The sequence below is a fragment of the Ictidomys tridecemlineatus genome, chromosome 3 (genome assembly GCF_052094955.1).
Source record: "Ictidomys tridecemlineatus isolate mIctTri1 chromosome 3, mIctTri1.hap1, whole genome shotgun sequence".
Taxonomy (NCBI): domain Eukaryota; kingdom Metazoa; phylum Chordata; class Mammalia; order Rodentia; family Sciuridae; genus Ictidomys; species Ictidomys tridecemlineatus.
The window spans coordinates 136,990,037-137,008,841 of NC_135479.1; the positions used below are offsets into that span (position 1 = coordinate 136,990,037).

Here is an 18,805-nt window from a genome sequence, read left to right on the forward strand (position 1 = left end):
GAGGGATTTTTCCTAAGGATGATTTTTGTTTAATGTTCTGGTTTAAGGGAAAAACTAAATTATACAGAAAAACAATAAAACCACCAAGATCCCTTAAAATATTCCAATTTTTGATTCATTTAGTTACTCTGTACTTTCTAGAGAGTCTCATTTAGAAGCGAAAGAGTGACACTGGATGACCTCCAAGATCACAGCCACTCAGACATTGAGACATTCTATAAACACTTTCCCGTGTTGATGATGAATGCTACCCACTAGCTGCAATAACTCTAAATTAAATCATCATTTTGGAGTCAGTCATTTGTACATGTGCTTCTCTGCAAAATAAAACAAATGTTAAAATGAATAACCCATGTAATTCATATGGATCTACTAAAAGCCTAGACACAGCAAATCAAGTGGCATCCACATTTTAGCAAATATTCTAGCAAACACGTAAAGAATGACTCAAATAATGACTATAAGAATTCACTTCTCTTTATTAGAAAGTGCGCAACAAACCAACAAGTTCTGAAGGCCTAATGGGTCACAATTTCTAGGTTGCCTATAGGCCGTCACTATCAGATTTATTTAGATAATGCGTGTGTAGCTATAGCTGGTTGTTTTAGAAGTCCAACAGTCTTTTTTAGCCTTTGCCTCTGTCATCTGGGAGGTATATTCCCTTCTCTAAACCATTTTTCCTAATTATAAAAAAATAATGAAAATAGTAGTACCAAGCCCTAAAAAATTAAATATATAAAATTATTTCCATCCTTTAACAGAGTACACTCTCCTCTTCTTCAAAGTACCTTTTCTGTGTTATGTTGTAAAGAAGATAGGGGGAAAACATCTAGCGAATGTAGTTCTAGCCCCAGTCTTGCCACAATCTTACATGTGTAACCTTAGAGAAAATATAATCTTGCTGTGGCATTAGGATGTCTCATCTATACGGGTCAGGATTTTGTTGCACAACCCCAGGGTGCAACATCACATTCTACTCCAGAAAGGCATTCATGAAGCATCTGATACCCACTGTGGCCCTGGAACTATGTAATGTGAGGTCCTGCCCTGCCAGTTTCCACATTTTCATGTTGTTTCTGAGATTGATTTTCACATCTAGTCCCTGAACCATACTTTCAGAATCTTCACTGGGTTTAAAAGTTTCAACATTACAGTCTCAGAAATTGGTGAACTAAGAAAAGAGATTGAGAGATACTCATTGTATCAGCCCTGGGATCAGAAATACAAGCATGGCCTTTCCCATTAAATAGTTGGCTTAGCCTTAGTGCCTCAGCCGCACTCTCCTAGAAAGTCTGTGGAATGTGTGTCTCAGTGTTAGAAATCCACAGTAGAAATTCAGGGCAAATTATTTCAAGTCACCACTTCAACATTTGTGACTCAGATTGTAGTTTGCAAGGGTATGGCTTAGAAAGGCTAGTGATTTCAAGAATAACTCAAATAATAAGTGACTATAAGGCCAAAGTGCTTATAAAACAGATTCCGTCAAATAGAACTTTTCAGTGTTTAACAACTTCCTCCCAATCCACTAAAGAATACATTGTGGAATTAAGATGTGGAAAGTGCTATCTCTCTATAAATAGGCTCAGCCTATATACTACCTGAATCATGGCTTCTGACAGCAGATCAACAAATCAGTTGTTTGGCTTCATTAGTAAGGATAATAGCACACTGTCATATTCCCCAAAAGCTTTACCACATGCCACACTCCAGTTCCTCTAAGCTAAGCTTCAGAACAAACCCCAGTCCATGGTATACAAATGCATTTCTGCTGCCTTGCACCCAACAGTTCCTGCCATCTCTGTGCTAGACTGTTACCATGACACTTTAGGTAAAGAAGTCACCAGTCAAGAGCCTTCCTGGCAAGATGAACACCAACTAGATGAAAAAGAGAAACAGATTAAATAAACACCAAAAAAAAAAAAACCAATAAACTCAGAAATTCCTTATTTTCAAATGAGATACTAGGGAAATGGCCACAGGAAGCAAAGCATACAGTCCTTCCTTCCCATGCAAACTTAAGCATTGCAAATTGTTCATTTGCAAATCAGCTTCAACAAAGATCAAATAAGTTTATCTTATCCATACACAAATACAGTCCACCTGCCGTTCTTGTTACCTTGTTTTTAGCTGAGGAGGCTTAGTAGGATTCCAACTAGAGTGCAACAATGTACCAGAGACAGAGATGTAAGAGTCACAATGAGTTCAGAGCCTTGAAGTTTCTTGTACACCATATAATCCCTAAGAGAAGGCTTCCAAACTAACCCTGTGCAACAAAACAGAGGATTTTATTTTCCCCCAATACGAATTGTTGGATGTACAGTGATAACTCCAGCGTTTGTATAAATCTTCACTTTATAAAATATGCATGTCATATCAATTAGATGTAAAATAACAAGAGACTTTAGTAACTTCTGCCTTGGGTTCATTATATTTTTGTTTACTCCTGAAATTTATTACTCTAATGGCATCACAGAATTAAAAAAAAAAAAAAAAAAAAAAAGAACTCACTGATGAAGTGACTAATGTCACGAAGACCCAATGGAAAGAAAACAAAACAAGGTGACTTCCTCGCAAGACTTACTTCCCAAATTTTTAAGCTAATCCTAAACCCCATTTGAATGTAACTTATGTGTTTCATTCTTACAACCTAAGAGAATACCTGTGCCAGAGTTGCTAAGGGGCTAACCTAAACTAGTCAACTGATCATAGAACTGGTTCTCTTTCCACCCAGTATTCCCTTTCAGTTCTCCACACCAGAGGTAGAACATCTGCATGTTGCAATTGACTCTGCAGCCACACCCAGGATCAATGTGTCTGATGGAAGCACAGATCTTGACAATCTTCTTTCATTCTCAAGCTGGGATACTGGTGTGGCTTGGGCTGGGAACTGTCACACTAAAACTAGAGATATCCAATTTCCCTTTGCTGCGATATATCAAAGAATGATCATTTGAGTTTAGAGATGAAGAAGAAAATCATCGTCAGAAAGGTAATGCTATGAAAATCTCTAATAAAGTCTGAGGTTTTGTTCACATTCCCTAAGGCCAAACTGTGGGTGTTATCTTGTTTGAACAATGTCTCAAAAGTGTATGTGTGCAGAGGATAGTAATAGGACAGAAAAGTTTATAAGCAGAGCTTTTGGAAACCATCAAAGTGGCTGGAAAACGGGAAGAGGAAGAGGACTGTGAAAGGAAAATGAAGGAACAGTTAGAAAAATGAGATTAAATTTAAGTTCATCTAGTGTCCACTAAATGTCTATCATGTGGTGTTATTAGGGATGTGGAGAAGAGCTTGATTTATCTTTAGGTGCTCAAGGTGGAGTATATATATTCCACAGATGGATGGATGGTTGGATGGATGGAAAAGAAGAGTGACAAAATGATTGAATGGATAGATGGATGGGATGATCATTGCCCTCAAAGACTTTACAAACTATTTGGGATTTGTGTATCTATATATCTGACTCTCATTCTAGTCAAACTGTGTATTGATCAAATCATAAATTGTTTTCCTGTATATAGGACAAGAAGCTATTAACTGACAAGACAGTGGTTGAAAGAGAGATGTCTAGAAATTAGCGGAGAGGAAAGGCCACAATGAAAGGGATCCTGGTTTCTTTCCATGAGCTGGAGATCTAGGTGCTTTAAGGAAGGGGGGAAAAGGGTGTCGGCCTCTGGGGAGCCCAGGGTCCGGGCTTTACTGACCTGGTCTCCGCCTCACGGGCCTCTTGCGGCCGCTGCAGAAGCGCACTTTGCTGAACACCCCGAGGACGTGCCTCTCGCACAGGGAGCGCCCGTCTTTGCTAGGGCTGGAACGGCGCTTGGAGGCCGACACCCGGTCGCTGTTCGACTCCCTCGCCTGCCGCTTCTGCCGGATCAAGGAACTGGCTATCGCCGCAGCCATAGCAGCTCAGCGCGGGCCCCGGGCCCTAGGCTCCACGGCGCCCTCCGAATCGCGCTCCGCCGGGTCGAGGGCAGGACCTCGGCGGCAAGGAGGGATAGGGCAGGAGCGGGGAGGCAGTGCTAATATTTGAGGAGGCTGCAGTACAGAAAACCCTGCGCCCACAAGGTTAGTCAGAGTCTGGGCAGTGGCAACAAAATGTGTGAAGATCCAGATGTAAACTTCCCCAACCGCTGGCGGCGGGGGCGGGGCGGTCCCAGGCCCTCCTGCGAAGTAGGTGTGCACCCCAAACTTGCACCCCAAGGCGATCCACTTCCAAGGGGTAGTAGTGAGTTTGGTCACACTGCGTTCAGGGTGCCAAATGGAAAGGGCTAAAGGATGTCCGAAATCACAAGCCGTGCCCCTGTTGGAGAGGCGCAAGCATCGTAAGGTGTCCAAAGTATATCTACACATACATACATAGAAAACGCGTTTACAAAGCAGCGTCTGGACCGAGGAGGGTACGGTGCCCCCGGTAGAAAATACTAAAAAGTGGATAAAACGTTCCTTTAGAAAACAAGCCACCAACCGCAAGAGAGAAGGAGAGGAAGGCAGCAATTTAACTCCCTGCGGCCCGCAGTTCTGGAGATTAGGAGGTCCGTCCCGGCTTGGTGAGGTCTACGGAATGCATTGCACCGGCTGCGGTTCTCCAGGGGCCGGCCGCCCGAGTTCTGGAATTCTGAGAGGCGCGAAGTGGGAGCGGTTTGCCGGAGTCTGGATAGGGGCGCGGGGCGGGGGCAGCTGTTTCCAGCTGCGGTGAGCGCGACTCTCCTCCAGCAGCACTGCAAAGAGAGCGGGAGGCGAAGGGGGCGGGGGGAGGAAGGGAGATCCTCGAGGGCCAAGCACCCTTGGGGAGCAACCCACGAGAGGCGATCCGCGGGGTCCCAAGAGCGGGCGCTCTTTCTCTTTCCGCTTGCTTTCCGGCACGAGACGGGCACAGTTGGTGATTATTTAGGGAATCCTAAATCTGGAATGACTCAGTAGTTTAAATAAGCCCCCTCAAAAGGCAGCGATGCCGAAGGTGTCCTCTCCAGCTCGGCGCCCACACGCCTTTAACTGGAGCTCCCCGCCATGGTCCGCCCGGGGCCGCGGCACCGAGCAGGTCTCCGCACAGGCTCAGAGGGAGCGAGGGAGGGAGGGAAGGAGGGGGCGCCCTGGCGGGCTCGAGATCAGGTCATCGCCGCGCTGCTCGGACCCCCTAGGCTTGCGCGCCCTGGCAGTCAGCAGCTCTCAGGCAGCAGATCAGATGGGGATTACCCGCCGGACGCGAGGCCGATCACTCAGTCCCGCGCCGCCCATCCCGGCCGAGGAAGGAAGTGACCAGCGCGCTGCGAACACCCGCGAGTCTGCTCGGGTGGGGCGGGGGTTGGCTGAGGGCGACGTAGGCTCGCGGCGGCTGCGGCTCCGGATCGGAGCTGCCCACCATGGTCTGGCGCCGGGGGCGCAGGCGGGGTCCCTAGGCCGCCCCAAGCGACAGCGGGAGGCGACCTGGCGCGGTACCCAGGCCCTTGGGGCCAGACGAGGACTCAGGGGCCAAGACCAGCGGGCAGGTGCTGGCGGACGCCAACTCGCCCAACTTGCTGCGCGGGTGGCCGCGCAGAGCAGTGGATTTGCTGGGCGCCCCCCACCGCCGCCTCCTCAAGCCCGGAAGGGGGCGCTCAGGGCGGAGTCCCATTCATGGAACTGAGGCTCGAGCGCGCCGAGCCGCACTGGCTCCAGAGCGCCGCTGCTGGCTCTCTAGGTTGGAGCGCTAGCCCCGCAGGAAACTCCAGGCAGAGGCGACAGCCACCGAAACGGCGGGTGGGACGGGGACCCGCAGGTAGTCGGAGTCCCTCTTGCACCAGGAGATCAAGAGAGCTTCCAGGTGGGGCCGAGCTGGAGTGTCGGCTCCAGGAGCGCAGAGAAGCGCAGCGCTCTGAGATCCTGCTCCCTCTCCTGGAGCCCTGGGCTCCCAGACTCCCTTCTTCCTCCCTCCCTTCAACCCTCTCCCTCCTCTCTGTCTTCTGTCTCTCCCCTTTTCTCCTCTCTACGCAATCCTACGTGATTGAGGTTTGGATGAGAAATTCTCAGAGGCAGAGAGAGGGAACTGCAGCTCGGGTCTGCTCTGTCCGGTCCCTCCCCCACGAGAACACATCCACGGACGGGTTGAAGGACCCTGCTCAAAGAAGGGGTTGAGAGTGGGGGAGTTCAGTAAACTGGAGCACATTGCATTCTCTGTTTAGGATGCAAGGAAATGGGCACTGGGGAAAGTAGCAAATGGCCTCTAGGGCTCTCAATGTTGGGCCCCACCTCCATTCAGCACATTTTGGAACAACAAAGAATGCTTCTGCCTCCTTAGTTCCTGCCTTCTTAGTTCCCTCTGGAAACCTACATAGCAGGCTCAGTCCCTAAAAAGAAAGGCCAAAGGAGCAAACTGCACTGGCAGTGAATGGAGGTGGGGTGGAGAAGTGGAGAAGTGACCTGGGCAAAGGCAGGCAACAGCCAGCTTTGGAGCACAACCAGATCTCCAAAAGTGTTGTGATTACAGCTGACATTAGGGAAGCAGAGGAGTCATCCAAGTTAAAACGGAGCAGGATAGATTTTGGAAATGCAAAAGGAATAGTAACCTTTCATTCATGCTAAGTTCTAAGAATGACTATTAGTTATATTTACAATTTCTCTTCAACTTGTCTTCAAATACCACTAATCTCTGCTTTTCACAAACTCTTCTCTAAACATTAAGGGGAGTGCTAAAGGATTAAATGGGTATTGCAGGCACTCCAAGCTACTGAAAATGGAGCCCCAGGAGCTCTCTAGTTGTGGACACAAACCTGTGGGCCTAGCAGATTCACTTGAGCAGCAACCAGAATGACTGAGGTCTGTAAGATTAATCAGACCAAGCACTGAGCCTAGCAACCCAACAGTGTCTTGGGTCTGGGGGGCTGGACCTTCCAAACTGCCAGGTCTGCAAAGAACAAGCTGGCAGATAGTGGTTAATAGATCATATGGCTGGGTGGAAAATTAAACAGGCAAGACACCCTGATGAAAGGGAGCCTCAACTGTCAATCAGAAGAACATATCCCCTGCAGCAGTTCAGTGTGGCTGAATGAGGACGACAAATTCATTCTTGGAATCTTAACAATACAGAACAAGATAGATGAAAAAGAAACACACACACACACACACAGTGAAGCTGAATGCATTTTCAAAAGTGTTCCTGGTTGGGACAAGAGGAATTACTTAAAATCAGTTGGTAATACTGTCAATTAGGGAATTGTTCACATTCCAGAAATAAAATTATATTTTTCCCTTGGCTATCAGAAGATTTCTCTCATCCCTGAGCAAGGCAGGCACAAATAGTACTGTTTGGCTTTGGGGGCTCCCTGCCTTTTGCAAGTCAACACCAGAATAGGAAAAGGTCATCTAAGGAGAGTATCCAGAGAACTGAGCAAAAGGGAGGTTTATAATGAGGGACTGAGGAAATCATTGCTAAACTCGGAGTCTCTTTTTTCTCCTCAAATGGGGATAATCATTCCCATCTACCTCACAGAACTGAATATGCACATGTAAGCATTTTGAAAACTGGAAAATGCCAGATGAGTAAAGAGATGATGACAGTGTTTATTATTTTTTTTAAGGAAATGCATTAGATTCACCTGAGGTGCTTGTTTAAAATGCAGATTCATGATAGTCTCTCAAAATATGAAACAGAAATCTCCAAAGTTCTTAAGTTCTTCAGGTATCAAAGTTTGAGCGTCTTATATATTAATATATTGTTTGATGTATATAACATACACACACACACACACACACACACACCTGGCATATTTCCCAAATATCGCAGTCCTGTACCCTAAAATATTTAAAGCCCTGGAAAGAGGATGTGCATTCTCAAATCTTTGTGTGTTGCTATTTTCTATAGGCTTGTGAAAAATGAGAATGTTTTGATACAGAAGAGAGGCATGAGAGAGAAGGAGTTGATGAGGGAAGACATGAAAAAGCAGATAACAGTTGTTGTTTGAAGTTTTCTCTGTCTTGACATGACAATATCAAGTTAAGCATTTACAGAACAAAACAAAAACATTTGATGTCAGTTTTCTGAAACTGGTATTATTTATGTCTTTAGATCTCTTAAAAGAATGTGGTGAATGTAGTTCTTTGGATCCAATGAGACAACAGGACTTGACTCTTTCCCTTGACTCCTGTAGTTATTGTCAGAGTGCTTTTTAGCTGCTTGGTCCTTTAAGCCATTATCAGCATCATTTACTCCATCTCCTCAGTGAGATGAAAAGTAAGCATAGGAAAAACTGTGAAATTATCTAGGACCTAAGTACATGGCTATTGAACTTAGAAGCAATGCTTGATTTTTTTTTAACTGATTAATTCATAGCTTTGCTACCCCTGCCACTAAATCTCATAAGCCTTCTTCCATGTCACTAGGACATTTCCATTATCTTTGCATTTGGGGATAAGGGAAGGAATTAAATCAACCAACTGGTGATTTTCATTAAACAAGCAGGTTGTTTAAAGGGTGATATCTCAGGGATAGACTATCTTCTTTTTATTGCTTTCTTTCTTTGAACAACTGAAAAATTTCCCTTTCCAATTTTGAAAACACCATGAGTAGAAAAAAATTAATTACTCTGGAGAATGTTGCCAGATATTCACCAAAAGGATTCTTATAGTTTTATTCATATTTCTTTCTTCCAGTCAAACAAATAAAACATAGGCAGTCTTAACCATCTCCATATATTAAAAGGAAAACACAGAGAACATTTCATTGTCTTTTGCTTATTCATAAACCAAGTCTTCCAACTCCCAAATCTAACTATTGGTATTACTTCACACATCCACTTTACACAGTATATTGTGCACACATTGCACCCAGAATCCTGTGTCAGTTGACAAGGGGAACTCTACACACCCTACATTCTCCTTGCCTTCCCCAAGCTTAGATTTCATACCATCATGATTATTTTTACTCCTGTATTAATCACCTACTATCTGTATACTACTGGACAAATTAGTCAGCTTTTAAAACCACAATTTAAAATAAATAAATGATACTAGCAATATACATCTAACTGGGATCTTGTAATACTCAAAAATATGTGACAAGAATGTCAAGTATGAGAATAAGCATGTTGTCATTATGATATCCATTTAAGTCAATTCCCTGCTATGAAATATAGACTTCTTAAAACAGGAAAACATACTTTGTGAATCATACACATCATCATTCACTCCTGGACTTAATGTATTTAATAAATGCAGGAAATCTATCTGAAATGAATGATTAACCTTGACATTGTAATGGCAAACAGAATTTTCATTAGGCAATCTTGTCAAAGTCCTTGTCTGTTGGAAACACAAAGAGGCTTAGCTCTGTTCATACATCATCCTGCTCTGAGATCAAGTCCCTGACTCTAAGTTTGGTGAATATGAGCTCAGTGGAATCAGCCACAGCTGGCTTGAGGAGTAGAGGGTCTTGCTTCCATGAATACTCTCCTATATAATAGCTGTACTTCCACTTGCTTTTCTCTACCAGACTGTCAGTTAAAATCAGCAGGCAAAAGCAACATGAACAATTACTTTCTAATAATTTGTGAGCTCCTTTCTACATCAAATTCATGTATTACTCAGCTATTCAATAATTCAATTACTATATATGCCTCTCCGGTTTTGGTCATCCCTCAAAACAGGAAAGAGGACAGATTTAATTACTCTTTATGAAAAGACAAAAGGTGGTATACATATTGCCTAAAAGAAGAGATTCTCAATGTTTTGGAAGAGGTTTGCTTTGATAAGAAATACATTTCACTAATGCTAAGTGTCCTACATATTTTTAAGTGCATTGTAATTATTGACACATTGAATCCTTACAACAAACTCTATAAAGTAAATTCTGTCATATCCCTAGGTTTTTAAATAAGAAAACTGGGGCGTGGAGAGGGTAAGTTTTTAAACATAGAGCATCTAGCTAAGAATCCATAGAGTAGATTCAAACTCATGTGATTTGTATTCAGAGACTCCCTTGTATTATCTATATTATATTGTAGGTCAATAAAATATAATGCCATGATAATTATAATAATGTAATAAAATTCATAAGAATATGATTTATAGCTATATTTATATTAACCTCTATTGTTTAAAAACAATCTTTTCCTGTATTATCTCACTAGGATTCAACAAAACTTGCCATAAAGATAAAGAAATAATAATAACCCAATTATACAAGCTAAGACTTAGTGATGTCCAATGTCACACATTCAGTGAATACTATCTATAAATTGATTCAGGCCTTCTGACCTCAGTGTTTCTACTACCGCAAATAAGGCCACAGAGGGGAAAAAAAAATGGGAATACCAAATGTCCTTCCATTCACTAGCCTTGGGGGGGCGGTTCTCATACAAAGGACCTTGGAGGATCATTCTGTAATGGAGGGGAGGGGGATACAAGTCTCCAAGATCTCTTCTGTTGCAACTTTTAACTCTTTCTGGGTCAAGAGCTAAGATGATAGTTTTACAACTCTTGGTCAGTAACTTAAGTTCCCCTTCAGAACAAAACTACAGGGAAACTAAATCAAAACAGAAATTAAAGAAACTTAAGAGGAGATGAATTTACATTTTCTACATTCCAATTCCTAAAAATCATGCACCAGTTTTACACACACCACTTCTGGAATGGTTGGCACTTGACTATTTTCCTTCCCAGCTGGATTGACAGTATTAGACCTCACCTACCAGAAAAGATCGCCTATCATTTTTAGCCCTTCTCTAATTTCTATTTTCACAATCTAGAAATGTGGTTAGAAGATCCCTATTAGAATTTAAAATTCATAAGGACAGAGGCCTTGGTTTTTTGTTTGTTTGTTTGTTTGTTTTACTTTCTTTATTCCAGTACCTAAAATGGTGTTAAGTACGTAGAAGATACTCATTGTATACTTGAATAAGAGAATTCATCTATCCGTTGGCTTGGGATGTGGCTCAGTAGTAGAGTGCATGCTTAGCCTTATCAACACCCATTTTCAATCCCTAGCAACAAAAATACCTAAAATTCATACATACATGTACCCATGTTTTTAAATCAAATAAATGCATAAGTCATCCCCAAGAGAAGAATGGAACATTTGCTCCTTGTATCAGGAAACAAGCTCAGCTAACTCTAGGATATCCTCCACATTCCCAAGAAGATTTTTTACTATATCAAGACACCCTAAAATTCTCTGCCTAAATTTAGTCTATCTCTTAAAATATGGTATCCTAAAAGGGTATATGTACCTAGATTTCTGTTCTGACCAACCCTCATCCCCAATATCTAGGCCTAAATTTTCAATTCTAACTCCTCTCCGCTCTCCTCTCTTTCTCACACACAGACACACATACACACAATCTCATACACATGCAATTCACAGAAGAAAGCAAAGTACTAAAAAGGCAGACACACAGACATCAGACAAAATGAGTGACCAATTTTTAAAGTCTCAGAATATGATTAAAATGACCTTAAAATGGTTTGAAATAATAACACTCATACTGTCACCCATCTTTAGTGAGCTGCTTTTTCCACAGGCCATTCCTAGTTGCTCTCATTTCTAATTTTAGATTCCAAATTTTCAGGGAATGGATCTTGTTGAAATAGCAATCTCTTATGGCACTTGACTGACACTCAAAATATACTATTATAATCATAATAAATTCTTTTTTTTTATTTCTGCATGCACCCATCACTGGACGTTGTGAAAATAACAGACATTTAGTGAGAAATCCTATTGATCCTATGATCAATCACTAGTATTTGATACTGAATAAGATTTTATTGTAAGTCACTGAAATACACAAACTGGTTAGGAAAAACTATCAAGGGGGCAAATGATAGTTTATACAAGGTAAAGAGTAAGGTCCTTTCTTGTCCTAAGTTTTTAGAACCTTCTAAAAATAAAATGTACAGTAGAAATAACATGAGATTTAAAGAAAATAATTTATTATTTCATAAAATTACTTAGTCTACGTAAGCTTAAGTTTATTCATGTGCAAAATGTCTATGGTGTAGGACCCAAATATTTAAAATAATATATTAAAAACATAGCACTGGCTTTTGAATTGAGAAAAAGTGATAATAAAGGCATGAGAGAATGAATGAATGCATGCATTAACAGGAGTGGATTGAAAGTTGGGTGAATGGAATACAGCATCTTCTAAAATACTCTAAAGGAGCCTTGTTAGGCAAAGCAAAATAGTGCACAATAAAAATCAATCATAATTGGTGATCTTTCAGAGTACTGGAGAGGAAAAGAAAAGAAAACTTTCAATAAGTCTTTAATATAAAACCACAATCCCCCCTGCCTATTTTTGCCCACTAATCTGGCATATGCAACATGACATCAATGGGACAGTGATTTGGAAAATTCAAAGGCTAACACCAGGATAGATGGACAGATGGATGGATAGAACCAAAGAAAGGAAGAAAGCTAGGTAGCAGATGCATTTAAGCACTTGAATATTCAGAAAGGGAGAGATAAGATTTATATATGGATATTTCTTTAAGCAGTATTTAGAGAGAGAAATACAGTGTGTGAAGTGATATGTTAAGTAACATTTTCAATAAGAAACTAGTATTCCAACTTGTAGTATTAACTAAAAGGGATATCATGAGGTCATCAGCCTATTCCAGATGATTTATAAATATTGTAGTCAGCAAGAGAAGATAAGAGACATTGTACAAGTAAGCTAGAAGATTATTTCCTGTTAGCTGAGTATGCTAAGATCACAGCAATGAAGAAGCACTATTTTCTCTTCATTTTGGGGGGAGTTCTTCCTCTCTTCCATAAAAAGGGCCAAGTCCAGGAAATAGCAATAGTTGGCCTTTAAAAGATAAGTGACCAGAAGCATTTATTACTTGCTAAGGAATATAGAAAAGAAACTTGACTTCAAGATAAGTGGAATTCATTACAAAAACAAAAACAAATCCCTTCTAAATCTGTGTGTAAGACTAGACATAAAATTTGGAGGTAAGAATCTTAACAATTTTTTTCCTGTAAAGAATTTTGTATACTATCGTACACAAATATTATATAATATTTTGAATATAGTGGAAACTCTGTAAAAGGGATAATTTAACTTTGCCATAAAAATAATTGATGTTCAGGATGTGTAAGGATAACCTCAAGTTTCAACTTAAAGGAAACTTTAGGCATACTTCTATTCTAATAGCATCATTTAATTAATGGCTATAATAGGGAGGGGGGAAGCAGTAGCAAATGTCTGATAAACATGGTCTTAAACTAGGAGGAGTTTTCCTTTATCACTTCTGTATATCCAACTTGGATGTGCAACTCATATTTTCTTACAATACTATCCTGATAGACCCTAGGGTAAACTTACACCCCTCTATGGAAGTAAAAGGTACAAAGTCACAGTTTCAGCAATCTCCTTACAGAGGGGCCTGAGCCAGGAAATGCATATTGAAAACTCAAAGAAGAGAGATTCATCCATTGCTTATGGTTGCTCTGACTGTCAAGAGAAGAATCAGGCCAGAAACTGCAAGAAAACAATCTCAGAACCACTCCTGAGGTGCAGGTTTGAAGTTATGGAACCCAGAGAATGAACTATGTCAAGTTATTCAGCTGTTAGTTACAACTGTCACTGTTACAATCCCTTTGTTGCAAAACAGCCTTCAGTAAAGTCTTGTATTAGTGTTCCTGCACCTTCTCTCTTGTGCTACCTATAATTAATGCAAAAGTTTCAAGCCAATGTTTAAGCCCACACCACATATCTGTGGCACTATGGAAATAACATACATAACTAGTGGGGAGCTTCCCAGGTATAGCTCTGAGGTGAGTTAATTTTCACTATGAGATAGTTTACTGCATTACCACCATGGAGTATTAACAGTTTGATTTCAGGCAAGGAGTCATTGGGTTTTCCTCATGAGCCCTAATATAATTTCAGGTAAATCTTACGCTTCTTAATTTGAAAAAAAGCATAGGTTAAAGGTGTTAGAGGGCAAGGAAGGGAAAACTAGGAAATAAGTAGGGAAACAAAGTTTAATTAGGCTCCTGCATGCACCAGGCACCATACTGAGCTCTAAACCCAGTTATTTTACCTAATCACCACAAGAAGTTCATAAGGCTAACTAACATTGATAACCACATTTGTTAGAGAAAAGTGAAAGAGGGTTAAATTGAAATATTACTCTGGTTCAGATTTCAAGTCTGGTTGGGCTTACTTTGAACCCAAAGCTCATTTCATGACACTTTGTAGAAAAGGAAGTTATACTGATACAATTTATTGTTACTGAAGTGTTAAAAAAGTGTTAACACACAAGTTAAGGCCACTCAAAATCAAAGTCAGAGATATCCCTGATATTTGTTCCTCAGAGATCATATCCCCGACTGGAAAAAAAAATTATAATTATATATTAATGGAGTTAGGGAAAAAGAAATTGAGGAAAGTGATATCTGCTTTCCAGGGTCTGAAGAGTTCTTATTGAAACTATCTTATGTGGCCAGAGGCAAACTTGTATTCCCTGAAGTATTTCTCTATAAGGAGGTGCAGGCCACTCATGAAATAGACTGCTTTGCAAAGCAGGGCTGAGGTGCCCATCATTAGAGACTTACATACGAGTCAAAGTCAGGAGCAGGAGGAGGATCCCATGGCTGGGATGGTTCTTCTATACACTGAATGTATTTGGTGTTGCTTAGGATGGACAAAGCATTGAAGTCATCATAGGCTGCTCCCATGGCAATTCTTGGGAAAACATTTCTTTTTAAACAAAGTAACATATAAGACTAGGTAAGGGTGAACAAATGGTGAAACTTATTTCTCCACCAGAGAAATGAGAGTAGAATAGAAAGGAGATAGTAAAGCATGTTGAGACTAACCCTGTGGAAAAAAAAAATCACAGGGCTAAATATTTCTTTTATGTGGCATCTAAAATATGTTGCCAAGTCCAGCATAGCTGATTACAGAAGATACTTGGGGTTTTGTTTTGTTTTGTTTTGTTTTTTACTCCTCTCAGACCAACATTGCTGCAACAACCCTTCATGGAGAATTTTGACTCCTCATTCTCAACCCAGAAAAATCTCGTCCTTGAGCAAATTTTATTTAGAAAGGTTTTGTGAGACTACACATTCTATTCTTTTTCTCCAGTGAAAATTACTGAACTTAATGACCAGTTTAAAGGATCAAGATAGTATTCCTTTGAGTTGTGGCCCTGAAGAGTAAGGGAAAGAAAACACGTATGTCTTTAAACCATAAGGAAGGAAATCTTTGCAGGAAAGGCCATATAAGAAGCCCAAGGGTGTTTGTCCAAACCACAGTGGATTCTGTGGAAGAGAATTGATTCTTCTTGATCCCTATGTAGGAAAGATCCTACATTAAGATGAGAGACCTCAAAGTAACCAAAAGGTGAAGAATTTGAAGGCAACTGCAGAGTCAAAGGACAATGGTCAGGAGGGCAAAGAGTGGTTTCATGAGCTCTGTTATGGTTTTCTGCCCACCAGGTCTTGCATAGGCACAGTGCCAGGCTTCTAACAGCATGCAAAATAAATTCTCTGGCCTGAAGTTGTAGTTGTTTGCTGCAAGATCTAAGATCTACCATTTTTACTATCAGTAATCACAGGGAAATCTGGAGACCCAATTCATGGTATATTTAAATCTATATAAACATTCATGGCTTTTAATATAGTGTCTTTGATTTCATTTTTATAAAGAGAAAGGAGAATCACCACTCTGAAAAAAAATCAACCAATTTGAAAAAAAAACTTACTACAACCTCCAAAAATAAATAAATCACAAAATGATTTTTCATCTAAATGTTACGCAACACATGAGGACATGGAGAGATGCTGGACAATGAATCAATGGCTGTCACACTCATGAAGTTAAGAATTTGACAGGCAACCATTCCATTTCCTACTTGGCACATTTTAACTTACTCCATACACTCTATCATCTTCAGATCTGGAGAGTAAACATGTGTACCCCTAGTAGGCAAGAAAGTCTTGTGACCATAGGGAAGTCCATAAATCAGTCTTTACATTTTTAAATCCCCTAAGGAAAGGTCACTTTTGGAAAGATCCTGAAACCAGGAGTGACATTCAGTGTTAGGGGTTCTAAACAAGAAAAAGTGTGTGTACTCTAAAAGATCTTTTCAGTGTGACTGCTTACTTGAAAAAGAAAGGGCATTAGTGGCTATAGCAAAGACTGTCAAGAGAATAAATGACTCTAATCTCAACAAAACTCTCGGAAGCTGCTAAATCCTCCCAATTTTAGTTCAAACTGGGTCCCTCCATCTCTGAGTAAGTGGTGATTGTGACAGAGGATTAATGAGAAATAATGCAGTGGTCTGTACCTTGTAGAGATGACACAACACAGAATAAAGCTGTTTCCATCCTAGGCGGATGTCAAAGATTTTTGTGTTGGGTTTGGTGGTGTTGGTGGTTGTTTGTTTTTTCCTGAGTGTAACCTATATAGATCAGAAAATCTTAGATGACTGTTATGAACAGTTTTCTAATAGTGTGATAAAATAAAGAGAAAATTCTACAGTGAGGAGAGTCAACAGAGGAAGTACATCCTAACAAATTCCTAGTTTGAGCTGAATTTTCATTCTGATGCTACTTTCTCAATACGGAACCTTAGAGAAATTTTTTTCCTGAATTGTAGCAGTCAATTTCCTATTGTTAAAATGAGATTAACCAGTTGATTGCTGGGAAATGCTCTTCCCACTCTAAAATCCTGACTTTACCTATAATATTCACAGTGTCACATTGCTTATACAAAACAAACTAGCAAGTAACTTCCTCTGATCTTCCCAAATAATGTTAGGTTACTTGAAGTGAAAAGAGTATTATCCTCAAAACCTAGGCCAATGACCCTCATCCCCATAAGAACTTCACCTAACTGGTTAGCCTTTACCACAAAGCACTTCTCTGTAACTCTGTATAAAGGGATTCATTTAAAAAGTAAATTTTTGAGTGCTTATTATTTGCCAGGAACTAGTCTATAGGCTTCACATAATATATAAATATATAAATTTATTTAATTCACATAATAACTGTATGACATGGACAATGATGAGTAAGTAGAAAAACATAAAGCAACTTGGGTGAGGTCACACAAGTAGGAAAGTTAATGACTTGAACACACAGGTTTGGCTCCAGTATCTTACTAACAGATCAGGCCCCTCCTGCATACTTGGTGCTGATAGTAGTGACAGTGACAACTATTGTAGCTCTTTGTTTTTGTTCTACATGAAAAGAGAGGATGTAGCTGGGTAGGATGGGAAAACTGGATGTAAAGAATTCCCTCAACTGAGGAAGATTGGGAGCAAGAAAATATGTTTTCCCCTTCTCAGTACCTAACAATCTTAAGTACACCTCAATGCTAACATTCCTAAATGTTTTTAATCTTAACTGAGCCGTATAATAGCATAATATCTCTCTTTTACTTCCTTGTGGACAAGAGTTATCCTGCTTCTGAAGTAGAATAGTGTCTCAGTGTGTCTTAACAATTTTTGTCTTACCAGAGAGCCCGCTATTGCATAATCAGTATAAGTTAAGTGAATATGGTATTCTTAACCAATTCTCCTAAAACCAGTAAAATATGTGGAAATTTTTAAAAAATTATATCAGTAATATCCATAAAGTGCCAAACTGTGATTTTTCTCTCCAGAGTATTCAATCTCAGGAAGCCACTGTATAAGATGTATCTAGAAGAGTAACTTAACACAGCATTAAGTCACTCAGTATGGGGGTTTTGCCTTTTAATGCACAGCTGCTATTAGCTTATTGAGAGCCTAAGCAGTTTAAATTTTGTTCCTTATGATCATTTGAAAAATAAATGTAATAGATTTTCATGACAAAGATTTAGATATAAAACCACTAAACACAAAACTAGAATGAAAGAATCCTAAAAATCATTCAGGCCAATGCCTTTATTTTAAAGATTATGATAGGAAAAGTAGTAGAATACAACAATTACTAATAGGGCATTATGTAAAATTATGGATGTGTAACCGACGTGATTCTGCAATCTGCATTTGGGGTAAAAATTGGGAGTTCATAACCCACTTCAATCTAATATATGAAATATGATATGTCAAGAGCTTTGTAATGTTGTGAACAACCAATAAAAAAAATAAAAATAAATTAAAAATAAATAAATAAATAAATAAATAAAAGATTATGAAACTGAAGTCTGAGAAAAGCCTGGCATGCTTCAGATTCCATAGTTCTTGGCAGCTTAAGCAAAAATATAGCTTAGGCTTCCTGTTTTTAAGACCAGTGATCTCTCCAATATAAGGTTTAATTTTTCAATGAAAAAGCATATTTCAGGCTTCATTTCAAAAACATGATTAGGAAAACAACTAGGATGGATAGCATGCCACCATTTATAAGAAAGATGCTTCCCATTCAATCCTTACAATCGCCCAGTAAGAGAATTGCTTATTAATATTAGTACATGCCTAATTTTCAGATGCAGAAAGAGAAGCTCAGATAGTTGAAGGCGTGAGCAAGCCGCCTACTTGGTAAATGGTGTCACTCTAGCTCTGATCTTCCAAATAGGAAGATCGGATTAAAATTCTTTTCTTTGGACTTTTCCTCATTCTCATCTCTTTAAATCTAGCTATTTCAGGTAAGACTAAATGAATTATAAGATCTTCAAAAAAGACTATTAAAGCTTCCCCTCTCCTCAATGTCTCAAATTAGCATATAAAGTAGACATTTCTTTACTGTCTACTTCTCCTCATCCTGTTCATCCAACATCAGTTTTCAAATAAAACAGGATGGTTTAGAACAATAGGAATTTCTCTCACTGGCTTATTACATCAGATAAAAGAGTCATAATTCTCTTTGAAACCAACAAAGTTATCACCAACCTAC

The 18,805-nt window shown here is 39.9% G+C and overlaps 1 protein-coding gene and 1 long non-coding RNA gene across 4 annotated transcripts in view; both read right to left on the bottom strand.

The window, feature by feature from the left end:
• Fgf12 (fibroblast growth factor 12) overlaps positions 1-18,805 on the bottom strand; it is a 505,844-nt gene that overhangs the window by 225,338 nt on the left and 261,701 nt on the right. Inside the window, exon 1 of one of the 3 annotated variants that reach the window (XM_005338422.5) lies at positions 3,705-5,208. The exons of the other annotated variants lie outside the window; for them this stretch is intronic. Within the exon in view, the coding sequence (XP_005338479.1) occupies positions 3,705-3,903 (199 nt within the window). The 5' untranslated portion in view covers positions 3,904-5,208. Of the gene's footprint in view, positions 1-3,704; positions 5,209-18,805 lie in introns of those variants that run through there. 3 annotated transcript variants of the gene reach the window in all.
• Positions 456-3,698, bottom strand: LOC144376361 (uncharacterized). Its single transcript, XR_013436761.1, has 2 exons — positions 2,117-3,698; positions 456-1,875 (listed from the first exon to the last, which is right to left on the bottom strand). It is a non-coding gene; the product is annotated as an uncharacterized LOC144376361 (long non-coding RNA).